Consider the following 15,844-nt stretch of genomic DNA (forward strand, 5'->3'; position numbering starts at 1 on the left):
ACATGTACTGAAAGTTTGCCAGACAAATGCAATGAAAACTGCTTGATAAAGCTCAGACATGCTGGAATAAATGTGGATTTGATTGAGCAATGTGTTCAAGATCAGAGCTAAATTTAAACCACCAAAGGTTTAAATGCTGATGGAGAGAGTCAATTGCCTGAATACACTCTGAAAGATGTGGCGTTTTTGCTGGGTAGTGGACCTATTTGCTCCACTACCGTAAAGTAACTGAAGTTGGAAAATGAGCAATGTACATGTTGGTGTTTCTGGAAAAACACAAAAAGAGTATTTGACTCATTGATTGCGTTGTGCTAATTCTCAAGATTGAGCTTTTAAACATGCATTCATGACTGTTAAAGGAAAAAAAAAACAACAAAAGTAAATCATATAGAATATGATAAGTAGTTAACTAGCTTTATAGTACATCTTTTAATATGTTAAAGCAAAAATACTTCGGATGCTGTAAAATATTCTGAAATTATATTTGAGTCCAAGTTATAACAGCCATTCAACGGCCAACTTCTTACGTATTATGGTGACTCATAACATATTTGCATTAATGGCACATGTCTATTCTGTGTGGAGATTTGTTCAGGACTTGCGAGCAGTAAAAAAAACAATCCATCCGAGAGCTGTGAAAGTATTAATTCCACAATCAAATAATTTGTTGGTTGCTGAATTGGATCATGTATTTTTCTAATACCTTATGTATGCGGACAGTTATTACTCGTTTGCTTTCTCCTTAAAAAAAATAAAAATAAAATAAAATAAAATAATGAAGATTATCTGGATGATCTTTGTTTTTTAATTGAGTTTTTAGTTAGTCCCAGTGTTTTCCATCAGCTGAAATCTCGAGACATTGCATTTACCAGCAGGATCAGCTCTGTTGCAGTACATTGATGACGACAACACCATGGAAGACATGAGACTCCTTGTGCCACAGTACACTGGTACACGTGTTTGAAAGACATGTGTCCCAGAACCGGACAGCAAGGTGTACACAGGTGATGTTTGTGTCACCTGTGAAGGTAGGAATCCAACATGGCATCTCCTCACTCTCCAGCCTGGAAGTGCAGTGCCCATAAAAGATAATTTGATGGAAAGTTAGAAACCAAAGTCTTCTTTGTGTCATTACTCAACATGTTGAGTGGATGAATTACAAATATTAGAACCAACAGCAATTCCCCAAACCTCTGATGCTGTAGAAGACCTGGTGGAGCAGCTGGCAGAACAGGATGGACCTAGACATGCTCCTTGATGAGACAGAAGGTGTTTGTGATGTGTGGAGGCTGGTGTCGTACTTTCATTCCTAATAATATTGTCACCAGAGCCCTAGAGGGTCTTCCTCCTTCCTCAGTTGACTGCATTTTACTCTTAGCATTTTACCCAGTTATAATGGCAACTTGTACAATAAAAGCAAATAACTTTAATCACATTTTAAAACCAAGCTTTTTCCAAAAACGAAATACTACTTCAGCTAGTAAATAGTCTATTTTTATGAGTTCACAAAAGAATAGAGGAACAAAGGAGAAGCCAAAGGGCAGGTTTTCATATGGGTTCAGTGCTACTGTAAGCATAGTAAACCTTTCCTGGATTTGCCATTGCTTTGCAACAGTCTAAAAATACTGAGCACTTTGTAATGCGAGTGGTTGTATATTCTAGAGATTGATGCTCTGTTTTCTTCTTCATAACCACTTTTTTCATTTTAAAGAATTTGGGGGATTTTATTGTGTATTGCACATAATATTAAAAGCTTCAGAGAACAAAGCTTCAAAAATGTTTGCGGCTTCTCTGGACCTTTTCCACAGCACCAGCTGTCATTTGACAGCCATTTATAACCTTACAGTACAATCAATGGACGCACCATAAACAACGTACAGTATTTACAATTTATCTGCAACAATCTAATCAGCAGGGTAATCTGGTAATCTGGAACTTCAAAAGATGACCTTTTATGAAACAACTACTATTTGTACTTAATAAGTGTTAAACTTTGCAACTACTGTCTCTGATTTTCCAGAAATAGAAGAATCGATGCTCTTAAGTAGATCATGCATGTCCCTCCCAGGTGTTAAAACATCCTTCAAATAGGTCATATCCAGTAAAACAATATTATATTTGCCTCTTTCTACATAGTTAGAATGAACTTTCATTTTCAGTATATAAGAATGAAAAATATCCAACCAAAACAGCTTTCATTAGAAAATTGTCAGTCAAAGAAATGTTATTCTCTATGACGTCTTAAGAAATAAATTTCTTTAAACAAGTTTTAGGAGGCAAAAACGTATTGGTGTCCTTGAAAAACAGACCCCCAGTCCACCTTTATTGGCTGCATTGTTCAATAAAAGCAGAGAGAAACCAGTGTGCAAAGATACTCACATTGATGAGAGGCCCCCTGACACACAGTGCCTTGCGAAAGTATTCGGCCCCCTTGAACTTTGCAACCTTTTGCCACATTTCAGGCTTCAAACATAAAGATATAAAACTGTAATTTTTTTGTGAAGAATCAACAACAAGTGGGACACAATCATGAAGTAGAACAAAATTTGTTGGATATTTCAAACTTTAACAAATAAAAAACTGAAAACTTGGGCGTTCAAAATTATTCAGCCCCCTTAAGTTAATACTTGGCATATACATACATGCTCCACCTTTTGCTGCGATTACAGCTGTAAGTCGCTTGGGGTACGTCTCTATCAGTTTTACACATCGAGAGACTGAAATTTTTGCCCATTCTTCCTTGCAAAACAGCTCGCGCTCAGTGAGGTTGGATGGAGAGCGTTTGTGAACAGCAGTTTTTAGTCCTTTCCACAGGTTCTAACACCTGGATACGTTCATTTGTGAACCATTCCATTGTAGATTTTGCTTTATGTTTTGGATCATTGTCTTGTTGGAAAACAAATATCCGTCCCAGTCTCAGGTCTTTTGCAGACTCCATCAGGTTTTCTTCCAGAATGGTCCTGTATTTGGCTCCATCCATCTTCCCATCAATTTTAACCATCTTCCCTGTCCCTGCTGAAGAAAAGCAGGCCCAAACCATGATGCTGCCACCACCATGTTTGACAGTGGGGATGGTGTGTTCAGGGTGATAAGCTGTGTTGATTTTACGCCAAACATAACGTTTTGCATTGATGCCAAAAAGTTCGATTTTGGTTTCATCTGACCAGAGCACCTTTTTCCACATGTTTGTGTCTCCCAGGTGGCTTGTGGCAAACTTTAAACGACACTTTTTATGGATATCTTTAAGAAATGGCTTTCTTCTTGCCACTCTTCCATAAAGGCCAGATTTGTGCATTATACGACTGATTGTTGTCCTATGAGAGAGTCTCCCACCTCAGCTGTAGATCTCTGCAGTTCATCCAGAATGATCATGGGCCTCTTGGCTGCATCTCTGATCAGTCTTCTCCTTGTATGAGCTGAAAGTTTAGAGGGACAGCCAGGTCTTGGTAGATTTGCAGTGGTCTGATACTCCTTCCATTTCAATATTATCGCTTGCACAGTGCTCCTTGGGATGTTTTTTTATCCAAATCCGGATTTAAACTTCTCCACAACAGTATCTCGGACCTGCCTGGTGTGTTCCTTGTTCTTCATGATGCTCTCTGCGCTTTAAACGGACCTCTGAGACTTTCACAGTGCAGGTGCCTTTATACAGAGACTTGATTCTGTTTATCATCATTAGTCATTTAGGTCAACACTGGATCATTCAGAGATCCTCACTGAACTTCTGGAGAGAGTTTGCTGCACTGAAAGTAAAGGGGCTGAATAATTTTGCACGCCCAATTTTTCAGTTTTTTAAAAAAGCTAAAAAAGTTTGAAATATCCAATAAATTTTGTTCCACTTCATGATTGTGTCCCACTTGTTGTTGATTCTTCACAAAAAAATTACAGTTTCCTAACTTTATGATTGAAGCCCGAAATGTGGCAAAATGTTGCAGAGTTCAAGGGGGCCGAATACTTTCGCAAGGCACTGTAAGTCACAAACACAGCATCATATTCTAACATGTAGATTACTACTGTATTTTACACACTACTATAATTCTCTATTATCAATAATCATATACATTCTTGTTTTTACTACCATACTCTCCTAAACAGATTTCTATTGTCTCTACCACACATAATTACACTTTCTTAAATACACTATAATAATCTCCTACTCACAATAGTACTCTCTGTAACATAGATAACTATATTCATATGCACATATTATAGTCTTGCATGATGGTTTATGAAAAATATGTACGTAATTATGATAAAAAATGTAAATGAGGGCAACAGTGTATGTTTAACAAAACATTTGCCGATGTGCAAGTAGATAATGTATAATTATTTCTCTTAAAGCAAAGCACAATGATTTCACTGCTGTACCCTAAAACAGAGCCAAACAGGCTAAAGATTAAGACATAATTGTGATCCACAAATCTGCTGATAATATAATTAGATATTTAAGCTGTTATACTATTTACACTACAGTAAATTAAACTGTGTATTCTTATTCTATATACTTTTTACATGTACAGTAAATATCCATCAGTCAGGCAGAAAGTTTGAATTAGTAGTTGTGTAGTTTTGCAGTGATGCATTTCTTAACCAAACAGTGATGACTAAAGAAGCAGGTTAAAGAAATAAAAAACTACTAATATAGTATAGATGATATAGTACAGCAATGTGCCTCTGGAGCAAAACTCCTAAAAATACTGTATCTTCATTCCTCATCCAAAAAGCTAATATTAGCTATACATATTACCCAGCTGTGTATATACCAAATGTTTCAGGACACTAGGTTGAACGATAATTATCAGTCTAATTTATAAAATTGTATTCTTCTCATGTTTCTCCATATGTGTGGTTTTTTAGATTTAGAACCTGGGTGTTCTAGATGCTATTTAAATGTTTCCAGACAGTTTTAGGCCCTTATATTGCCCCGAACCATCTCCACTCTCAGCTGAAATGACTGGCTGAAATGGCAACTTGTACCATTTTGGAGGGTCCCGTATGATGTTACTGCTGCTAGGCATGATATTGTCTCACATGCTGTCTCCCAAATTCATGTGAGTGCTGTTTTCATTTGTGCACTAAATTGTAACTGACAATCATTGTCAGAGGATGAATCTAAATGACCTTTTCCTCTGGTTGATTCTTTATCCTTCCTTTTTTCCCATTTACTCATTTTCATTTTATTACTTTTCTTGAAATTCTCCATCTTCTCCTGTACTATTGTATTCTTTCTCTAATTTTCTATCACATCTTCTGTTAATCTCTCCCTTTTTTCTATATTCTACTTTCAGTCTCTTTTTGTCTTTTGAAGTTTTCCTTGTGGTACGTGGTACTTGGGTATGATTCAGCTAAATTATCAAGAGGGACCATCCAAGCTTGGTAAAATCCTAGCTTTATCCCTCCAGTTGGCTTTTTACCTCAGGCGTCGGTTGAGTTCTTGCACGTCCTTAAGCCCTAAACTTTGTTTGCTTATGCCAAACACTTGCATCAACTGCCTCACGTTGCCACTGATTGACACATATAAGGATTTCGGGGGCAGCATGGACTTTGCATTAGGTAAAACACATGGATTTGGTAGAGAATAACTTGACAATATTGTTTGAAGAACCCTATTGAGGATGACTGCATTAGACAGCTTTCCTTTCCTTTTAAAAGATTAGAAATATGCAGATCAACTAAAGGCACATTTTCAAGTAGTTGGAATATAATTTTTATTTTATTTTGAGCATAAATGCCCACTAGTGCAAATACAATCTGAATATTACCCTTCAGTCTCTTTCTAAATAACCAAACGTGTACTAGACATTTGCTGCATTGTCCACTGATCAAGTTTGATACCGTTCACTAAGAAAATGCACTAGACCTACATACTAAGACCTAATTCTGTGCCATGTCATCATTCAGTGGGTCTACTTTCTCTTGGAACCCTGTTCAGAACTGTTTCATTAGCAATTACGTAATTTAATGAAAACATTTTTTGCAGTCTACAGGAATGACCCTGCAACTATTTAACAGCATATACGGGGGAACCCCTGTGTTCTCCATATCATGGTCACTCTGTATTCTTAAGGGAGGCCCAAAGCTCTGTAAACCAGTGCAAAACAGTTTTAATGCACCTAATGGCCTGTTATTATTGAGGCACTGGAAGTATATGATGGTCCAACTAAAGCCATCAACACATCCAGGAATGATGTCATCGATGACATCATCAACCTCACAAGTTCGATGATGATCCCCATCTATATATGCGTGTGGGGAGAAAAATACCCAGACACTTGCAACCATTATTAATGAACCAGATTGTGTTTCTCAGTTGTTTAAGGTATTTGAAGTAAAAGCGGTCACTGCAAAAATCTTGTACCTGGGATTTAGAAATGTCTGCAAAATCTACGTCCAGACCAATACAGTGAGAAATGGAACGATGTTGTCACTCAGGCCTTAGAAAGTTTACATTTTAATAATGTTTTTGCTGTGAAGATGCAATGCAATTATATACTGTCTTTTTCAAATGTGCCTATAAAAAATGGCCAGTTTATAACTGTGACGAACAATAAGGGAGAATTAATAATTATTTTAGTGGTTTCCTTACTGTGTTTTCTGGGGTATAGGTTTTGTACTATATTCACTGCAGTCTAATGTTATAGGTTGCAACGTAAAATTAAATAAAGCCATAAAGTACATTACTACATTAACAGTTTGTGTATTAAAAAGAACAGAACTTTAACCAATAGCCTAATAAAAATACTCACAATAATTAATTGGGGGTTTGAACATTGTAAATTCTTCATCAAATCGAAATAGTAAGTTGTACTGTAGACCACCGAAGGGACCAGTTCATAGCACTGGAGGTAATCAGGAACTAGTCATAGAGGTTTGTCTCACTTCAATTGATCTGAGTTTTTATGAGTTTATAATAGAATAAAAACATGCATATAAGTGAATTGAGAGAAAGGGAAAAAATGACCTTGTGAATCTATTAAGCTAGCAGTGCTACAAGCTACAGACTTTGTTTTCTAGGCTGTAAGAGAATGAGGATTTAAACTGTCTTCCTGGTTAATCAAACTAACTTCCTTTTCAGTCATATTCTCATACACTTCACTTCACTCTCACATAAACCCACTCAAGTTCTTTAACACAATAATTGTCTCTTACAATCAAAGTAAAGTGAAATGCATCACTATTTTGTTTTTACCTTGTCACTGATTCTCACACACACTATTTCTTTGTCTTATACTTATATCTCATACTGTCTCACACACACATCATTATGATTCATATGCTTAACATTTCTCTTTTACTACACTTTTGCTAATATGCAAGCAAAATTCTTTTTCATTCACATCTCTGTTCTGTCTTGCATATGCTACTTTATGGAGTGTTGTGGTGTCTATGAGTGAGCATTGTAATGTCTTTAACTGGGAATGAAAGGGTTTTTAAGAAAGTAGGGCTGTTTGTGCAGCTCAGTTGGTAAAGGCAGTTGTCCACGGACTACAGGGTGAGTGGTTCAATCCCCGGGTATATGTCAAAGTATCCTTGGGCAAGATACTGAACAGCCCGTTCCCCTCCCTAGCAGTAGAAATTGGGGAGGGTTGCGTCAGGAAGGGCATCCAAAAAACTGTGCCAAATCAACATGGGGACAATGATCCGCTGTGGCGACCCTGAATTCATGGGATAAACCGAAAGGACAAAAAAAAATAAAAATAAATAAGGGCTGTTTGTGTACATAATCATGATTTATGGCCTAGACAATAGTGAGAATAGGGTGTGAGAAATTATGGATACATGTAAAAGAGTGATGATGCTGTGTGTGAGACTATCTCAGGGGGCCTAACATACAGGTCAACTGATCTCATGGACAGAGTTGTTAAGTAAAAACCCTACTAAAGTTGGCTAATTAGGCCAAGATGTACAACCAGTGGAATTTAGATGACTGTAACTGTACATCTTGATAAATGATGAGTCAAAGATACACTGTCAAGCACAGAACTCAGCAAAAGATGATAGATCCCCAACTAAAACCATCAGTGAAGCATGGAGGTGGACCCATGATGATCTGGGGATGCTTTGGTAATGGAAGAGTAGGTTATCTGCATTGTGTGCAATACATCCTCAATCAACATTGATACCACTCCATACTGAGGAGGCATGGCATTCACTCTGGGCAAGGACTGACTGGGTATAAGCAAATTTTTAATAGGACAATGACCCCAAGCAAACAAAGTAGCTGTTGGAATCCTCTAGTAATTGCTTAGGCACTTCAATCAATCAATTGAGGGGATATCGCACCTGAACATCTGCAAAAACTGATTGGTAGAATGCCAGATAAAGCTCTGGTTAAAGGGAAGAAAACTCCGGTGTGGTTATAAATTTATCCGACTTAATGTGAGGATAGTCTGTGTCTTGCCCAAGGACAATTTGATGTAAACTGTAGGAGCTGGGGATTGAACTACTGCAGATAGTGCACAACATGCTCTACCCCCTGAGCCTGAGCTCCCCCAGGTTGTATATGACAAACGCATGGGGCGTTGAAGCTTGGTGCTCAGTTGACAGCTCACTTCTTTGTGGGAAGGCAGTGGTTGAGTGATGGGGAAAGCTAAATTAAAAGGATTAATGACAGTACCACTTTAAGCATGCAAAGCGAAAATGCTCGTGAGGAATTATTCCTTCTTGGATTAAAGAGCAGTAAGGCCACCAGCCCAAAGGATATTGAATTGTATCTGATATGAACCATTCTTTCAATTAAATTGAAATTATCCGCTTGTGTGTGTGTGTGACTGTGTGTACGTACTTGGCACTTCCCATTAACACACAGGTCAGACTCGTATGATCCACAGGGCGTCCCATCCATCACTCTTTCAGCCATCAGGACTGGTGCTTCTTGACCGACCAGGCTGCAGAACAACACACACGGCTTCTCTGCTCAGGCACAAATACACACACATGCACAAAGGATTACAAGGACGCATTGCAAGATTGTTAACTAGTGAGAAGGTAGAAAGGTCTTTTCTTCCAATGTTATTCAGAACTAACAAAGAAAAACATGTCAAAAGCTAAATTACACTAATCAATAAAAACACACTGGTACTGTAGCCTTTTAACTAAGTTAATATACAATCCCCAAGGGACAAGTGCATTTGTTGTGTGCTCAAAAACAAACCAAAAAGACCCATCTTTGGTCATGGGTATAAGAACTGTCTGTGACACAGATCACTGATCATTTCAATAGACCAATTTTCCTGACTGTTCAACTTAAAATGGTGCCTTATTTTTCTGATCTTCAGGTTCGGTGTCTCAGCAAATTAAATTTGAAATACAAAAACTGATATTCCATATATTACAGTTTTTCTGAATTGATAAAAAACCTTTCCTGAAATAAGCACAAAACTCAGACTGGCTGGCCTTGCAGAATCAAATATCACCTCAAAAATATATTTTTGCTAAAAACCAACCACTGCTATTAAATGACATACACTACACACTACACAGCAGTCATTACACACTTCACACAAAAAAAACACTTTTCTCCCAAAATAGCAGGACAAAAAAATGTATGTATGAATAATCATATTAGATTATTTTTGTATCTAATAAAAGGATGTTACTATGTATACTAGAAAACCAGCAAATATAAAGACAATTATGAACTGCAGTAGACCTGCAGTCCTCTTCCTCCTCAATTGTTTCCCTCCACTGCAGAAGTCAAAAACCAGCTCACACATCCCATTTAAACTGCCTTTTATCCTGTGTTCATTTTAGGTTTAACCTCAATCACGAAAGGGACACTTGTGTTTTGTTGGGGATAATGTGTTTAGAGTTTTGCAAAAAGGTTGAATCAGACCTTAAAACTGTGTCTATCTAGGTGAGTATTAATAATTTGTATTATATATTTCAATTATATGAAATAAGAGTTGAATCATTTAAAAAATCTGAGAATAGAATCTAGTTTTTTTGTAATTCAGAAAACTAATTCCTAAGTTTTGATTTCAATATTTATGTAATCATTCAAAGAACTACGTATGTAGAAGATACAGCAAGGGGCTTTAAAGTATGTGGCCCTTTGGCAATGAAATATTTCTTGAGAAGCTGTGTCTTGTTTCAATGTCTGTTAATTCACACAAAAACTCTGATATAGCTCAGAGTTTACTGAATGTTGCCATTTTGACTATAGTTGAGTCAGTGTAGATATGAAGCTCCAAAAAGCTAACTTTTGTTAGGGGTAGTCAATTTTTCCAAATTTTACTTTTTTCTACCATCAGTCAATACTGACAGCACTTTTTCAAAGCACATAAGTCAGTAACTTGAGCAAGACACTGAACCCCAACTTAGTTGCTCCCGGTGAGTGTTGGCCAGCTGCATAGCAGCTCCACCATCGGTGGTTTGATTGTGAGTGTGATTGTGAGTGTGAATGGGTGAATAAGAAGTAGTGTAAAGCGCTTTGAGTGCCAATAGGTAGAAAAGTGCTATATAAGTGCAGAACATTTAGCATTTACAATATTCACAAATTCCAAAATCCCTTTGGTGAACATCTACACTGCAGAAATCCATGACGCTTGCTTCAATAATCAGTGTTACGCATGAGCACGCAGTCAAACGCCAGTCTGAGCTTCACAGGTAGGAAATCACACTGAGTGATAAACTTGGGCATGGCATGGGAAACATTCTCTTCGGGATGGATGGAGGGATTTTTACAAGTAACTGACAATAGACTAGGCACAAAATGGATATTGAAGCATTCCTGATAATTTTTTTTATGTACAGTCAATAAAGTTACTTATGTAAAAAGTCATTCAAGCTTCAAAGATGAAATTTCATTATTTATGTAATGTGTGTGATGTATTCTTTCAGAGCGTATTTCTGTTGCCAGTTTTCTGATCGAACAAGCTTATTAAGAGCCATGTATGAAATGTTTTGGAGATTTAAGTGAGCTTTGGAGGTGAGATTAAATGTTTGGCCAAGATGCATGTTAGTAATGCAGTCTTTATATAGTGCTTTGAAAAAGTGCTGTCAGTATTGACTGATGGTAGAAAAAAGTAAAATTTGGAAAAATTGACTACCCCTAACAAAAGTTAGCTTTTTGGAGCTTCATATCTACACTGACTCAACTATAGTCAAAATGGCAACATTCAGTAAACTCTGAGCTATATCAGAGTTTTTGTGTGAATTTACAGACATTGAAACAAAACACAGCTTCTCAAGAAATATTTCATTGCCAAAGGGCCACATACTTTAAAGCCCCTTGCTGTATCTTCTACATACGTAGTTCTTTGAAGAACACTTCGACATGTGACCGGGAATTGAACCAACAACTGTGAGATTGGTGGACGACCGCTCTACCTTCCTGCGCCACAGTCGCTAAGTCACTTAGCTTGTGTCACTAAGGTTTTTGGAGTTCTGTTCACGTCAGGGATTGGACACCCAACACGGCTACGTTTCACGTACACACTGCAAGGACCATACTCCACTCTTCCCCGTAACCCCCCTACCTCCCCTCTAAACTCGGCTTGTCTCCTCTCGCACTCCAGTAAGTCTTACCTTTTGTTCGGACTCCAATTCACAAAAGTTATTAAGTACCCATCTGTGTGTCCTCCCTCATAGACCGGAGATAAGCGCCACCTAGCGAGTCGGAGGGCTAACCACATCGTCATCCTGCCTTACCAACAATAACACGCTATAATAAACTATATTAAAACTAAGAAGTTGTGTCAAGCACCTTAATGGGTCCATCCCTAAAACTAGCCCTTTACAGATTCCAGAAACCACATGTATTTTTAAAATGTTGTTGGCATATTTATAAATTTGTGGCATGCAAATTAATTAGGCAATACATTAAAATTGAATGATTAAATATTACTAATGATTGAATGTAAAAGTGTTTTTGCTCCAAAGAAAGCATATCTCACCATCATCAATGACAGCAGTCAGCATGCTGCCCTTCTTCTTGCTGGCGTGTCGATCGTAGGACAGACACTGCAGGTCTCTAAAGCTCGGTGCCCCCTTGGGACAGGGAGGACCTTCACAGGCCTTATGCTCCACACTGGCCTTCTGACAGTGTCGCCCACCAGGACCAGGCCTTAGTACACACACAAACACACAGCGATTCAAATTATTTCAGATACACAGGAAAGGAACTGGCAAAAGACAACTGTATTATCATTTCATTTAAGGTAGTAGATGTGTGCTACTTCAAATGTTACAAATGTGGATTTGTGCTGACATGAAGTTTCTTTTTGAGCCAAAATGTTATAGCAGGTCAAAGTTCTTTCTCTCTTTCTCTTAGTGGTGATTTTAGTGAAGCATTTGCACGCTGAAAGGAATTTTCTGACTTTATTTATTGTTATGTATCTTTGTTTAAATTGTTGATCACATTAAATTGTTGATCACATTAGTTCTTTCACATGCAGTGCCAGTCCAAGCCCGGTAGAAATTGCGTCAGGAAGGACATCCAGCGTAAAACTGTGCCCAATCAACATGCGGACAATGATCCACTGTGGTGACCCTGAACTGACAGGATAAGCCGAAAGGACAAAAGAAAAAAGAGGTGCTGCTACCAACATGCTTGTCAGCATAACAGCAGGTGGCGGCTGTAGTTTGGAAACTCTAACAATAACTATTTTGGAGACAGTAGTTAGATTTATGACAAGTCAAGACTATACCTTGACTATAATCTTCCAAGCCACTATTATGAAAAATTACAATTTAAAAACTGCTCAAGAGAGAGAATATAGAAACAGCATAAAGTGACAAGAACAAGACTGTTGCAGCTACAACACCTTCTGCCCTCACATCCTCAGAACACATCTTTATCTATAAAGCAAACCAAACTAGGACAGACGATATACTCAACAAGTAGGTGCTGTTTGAAATTTGTTTGTTGGTTTCAGAGGTAGCTGAGTTTCTGTCATTTTCTTGAGTCTGCTGATTTAGTCTGTGTTTAATAGAGTTAAGAACTGTAGGTAGAAAGTTTTGCTCTTCTGGTGAATTGGATATTTGGTCTGTTGTTGGTGGTAGTTTCAGCTTAGTAATCACAGAGCGTTCACACCTTTGACCTAACAAAGACACACAAATTAGTTTGGTTTTAATGAGGGGGTGGTTTCCCTTGTTGGGCTGGAGCATCAGCGGAAGCATCAGCTCGTGTTCAGTTGTTGTGTGAAGAACAGCGAGTCTACCTGCACGAGTCCACCGAGGGAGGACATCAGAACGCACTTTATTTCTAACATCCTTTACTTCGCTTCACATTAACCTTTTCTACTCCGGAAAGTCGTTTTCGTGTTATACCCCGTGTTTTCAGCAGATCCCTATTCTCCTCCGCAGAAGCAGGACATGGCGTCCTACTAGAAGACGACATGTTTGCACCTGCGCACTCTCACATGGACCACTTTGTCAACAGCTTGTTTTTCTCTTGCCCTGTGGAGCTACCAGTCTGCAGTGAACCAGGCCGACTTCATTCCAGCTTTTGCTACATAGTCAGGTGTTCACCTTATTGCATTTCATTTCTTCATTCAACTCACAGTCCTTAGACCTTCGCATTTTCGCACCACACTTGTAACATTCCTCAGGTCTCTCAACCCGGACCCATCTTTGCTGGTCTCCGCAACTCTGCCCCAAAAACAGGACCTCTCCATCCTCGATGCAGCCATGGACAGTCTCTGCAAAACACTTTCATCATGTCCGGATTGTCTCTGCCCCATGTCTTCTAGACCCGCTCTCTCTCAACTTCTGATCCATGGCTCACCGACTGCATCCGTGAGCAACGCAACATGCTCAAGAGTGTGGAGAGGAATTGGCGCAAATCCAAGACTCTATTTGCTCTTGCTGAGTATGAGGATCTGCTTGGATCTTTTTCTCACAGTCACAGACTGAATACTACCAGGAGAAACTCAGCAACACCTCGGATACCAAAAAGCTGTTCTTCACTTTCAAATAACTCATCTGCACACCTCGACCTCCGCCATCTCTCTCTCACTACCGATGACTTTGCTGGATTCTTTGCTAACAAGGATCAGCTCACAGTTCTCTCCTCCAAATAATTAGTTCTCTTCTCCAGACGATGACATCCGGCTAACTTCTTTCAACACTGCATCGCTCTCATCATTTTCAACTCTGACTGAGGACGACGTATCCACCCTCTTCCTCTCTAATCATCCAACAACCTGCTCTCTGGATCCGATCCCTTCCATTCTCCTTCAAGTAGTTGCACCCGCACTAATGCCAGCTATTACACAAGTCATCAATTCATCTCTTACAACAGGGTCCTCCACGAAGCCAGTGTAGAGATCTGAAGAGCGCTGTGACATGAGTCCTTTTTGGCTGATTAAAAATGAGGCGAGCTGCTGCATTTTAGATCATTTCCAAGGGTTTGATTGTGGATACTGGTAACCCCATTAATAAAGCCTTGCAGTAATCAAGTTGAGATATGACCAGCGCCTGTACAATGAGTTGGGTTGTATATTCTTTGAGGTAGGATGTGATCTTCCTGATGTTGTAGAGGGCAAATCAGCATGTCCTAGAGACTGAGGAGATGTGGTCCTTAAAGCTCAATTGGTTGTCAATGACCCCCAGATTTCTGGTCAATTTAGTGGGGATAATCACTGTAGAGCCAATGTTGATGCTGATGTGTTGAGTCGAAGGTCTGGCTAGGAAGACAAGGACTTTCGTCTTGGAGAGGTTGAGCTGAAGATGTCTCTCTCTCATCCAGGTAGAGATGTCTGAGAGACAGTGGAGTCATCTGGTGGAAAGAACAGGAAGGGCTGTATGTCATCAGCATAGTAGTGAAAGGAAAGACCATGTGAGCGAATCATAGAACCCAGGATGTAGTATAGACAGAAAAAAGAAGAGGACCAAGAACTGAACCCTGCAGCACACCAGTAGAGAGGCTATGAGAGTGAGAAAGATGCCCCTGCCAGGATACCTTGAAGGTTCGTCCCAATATGTAAAAATGAACCAGGCTAGAGCTGATCCACAGATGCCCAAGTCAGAGAGTGTGGACAAGAGGATCTGATGGTTCACATTGTCAAAGGCTGAAGATAGATCAAGTAGGATTAAGATAGAAGACTGACCTGTGGCTTTTGCAGCTCGAAGATATTCCACGACAGTCAGAGAGAGAGAGACCCCTCTTGAAGCCAGACTGGTTGACATCGAAGAAGTTGTTCTTGGAAAGAAAGTCTGAGAGTTGATTGAAGACTGCTCGTTCCATTGTCTTGGCCAGAAATGGAAGAAGACAGACAGGTCAGTAACTCTCCACAAGGGACGGATCAAGAAAAGGCAGTGGGGTAATCTGGGCCTGCTTGAATGAGGTCGGAAAAGTGCCTGTTGTGAGAGATGTGTTAGCTGGCATTGCGGGTGCAACTACTTTAAGGAGAGTGGAAGTGATCGGATCCAGAGAGCAGGTGGTCGGATGGTTAGAGAGGAGGAGGGTGGATACGTCGTCCTCAGTCAGAGTTGAAAATGATGAGAGCGATGCAGTGTAGAAAGAAGTTAGCTGGATGTCTGGAGAAGAGAACTATGAGCTGATGGCTGCCACCTTGTTGGTAAAGAAGTCGGCAAAGTCCTCAGTAGTGAGAGAGGTAGATGGTGGAGGTGGAGGTGGGTAGATGAGTGATTTAAAAGTGGAGAACAGCTTTCTGGTGTCCGTAGTGTTGCTGAGCTTCTCCGGGTAGTATTCAATCTTTGCCCTGGTGACACTGTGCGAAACAGATCCAAACAGATCCTCAGATACTCAGCAAGATCAGAAGGATTCTTGGATTTGTGTCGCTTCCTCTCAGGACTCCTGAGCGTGGTGCGTTGCTCACGGATCGGTTCGGTGAGCCACAGATTAGAAGCTGAGGGACGAGCGGATCTTGAAGACATG

The 15,844-nt window shown here is 39.4% G+C and overlaps 1 protein-coding gene across 2 annotated transcripts in view; it reads right to left on the reverse strand.

The window, feature by feature from the left end:
* Nucleotides 1-15,844, reverse strand: part of adamts17 (ADAM metallopeptidase with thrombospondin type 1 motif, 17) — a 117,635-nt gene that overhangs the window by 45,216 nt on the left and 56,575 nt on the right. For both annotated transcript variants that reach the window (XM_067493821.1, XM_067493814.1), the window contains exons 13-14: nucleotides 11,898-12,067; nucleotides 8,786-8,913 (exon numbers count right to left, since the gene is read on the reverse strand). In XM_067493821.1, coding sequence (XP_067349922.1) covers nucleotides 8,786-8,913; nucleotides 11,898-12,067 — 298 coding nt within the window. The remainder of the gene's footprint in view (nucleotides 1-8,785; nucleotides 8,914-11,897; nucleotides 12,068-15,844) is intronic.

Source organism: Channa argus, chromosome 2 (genome assembly GCF_033026475.1).
Source record: "Channa argus isolate prfri chromosome 2, Channa argus male v1.0, whole genome shotgun sequence".
NCBI classification, from domain to species: domain Eukaryota; kingdom Metazoa; phylum Chordata; class Actinopteri; order Anabantiformes; family Channidae; genus Channa; species Channa argus.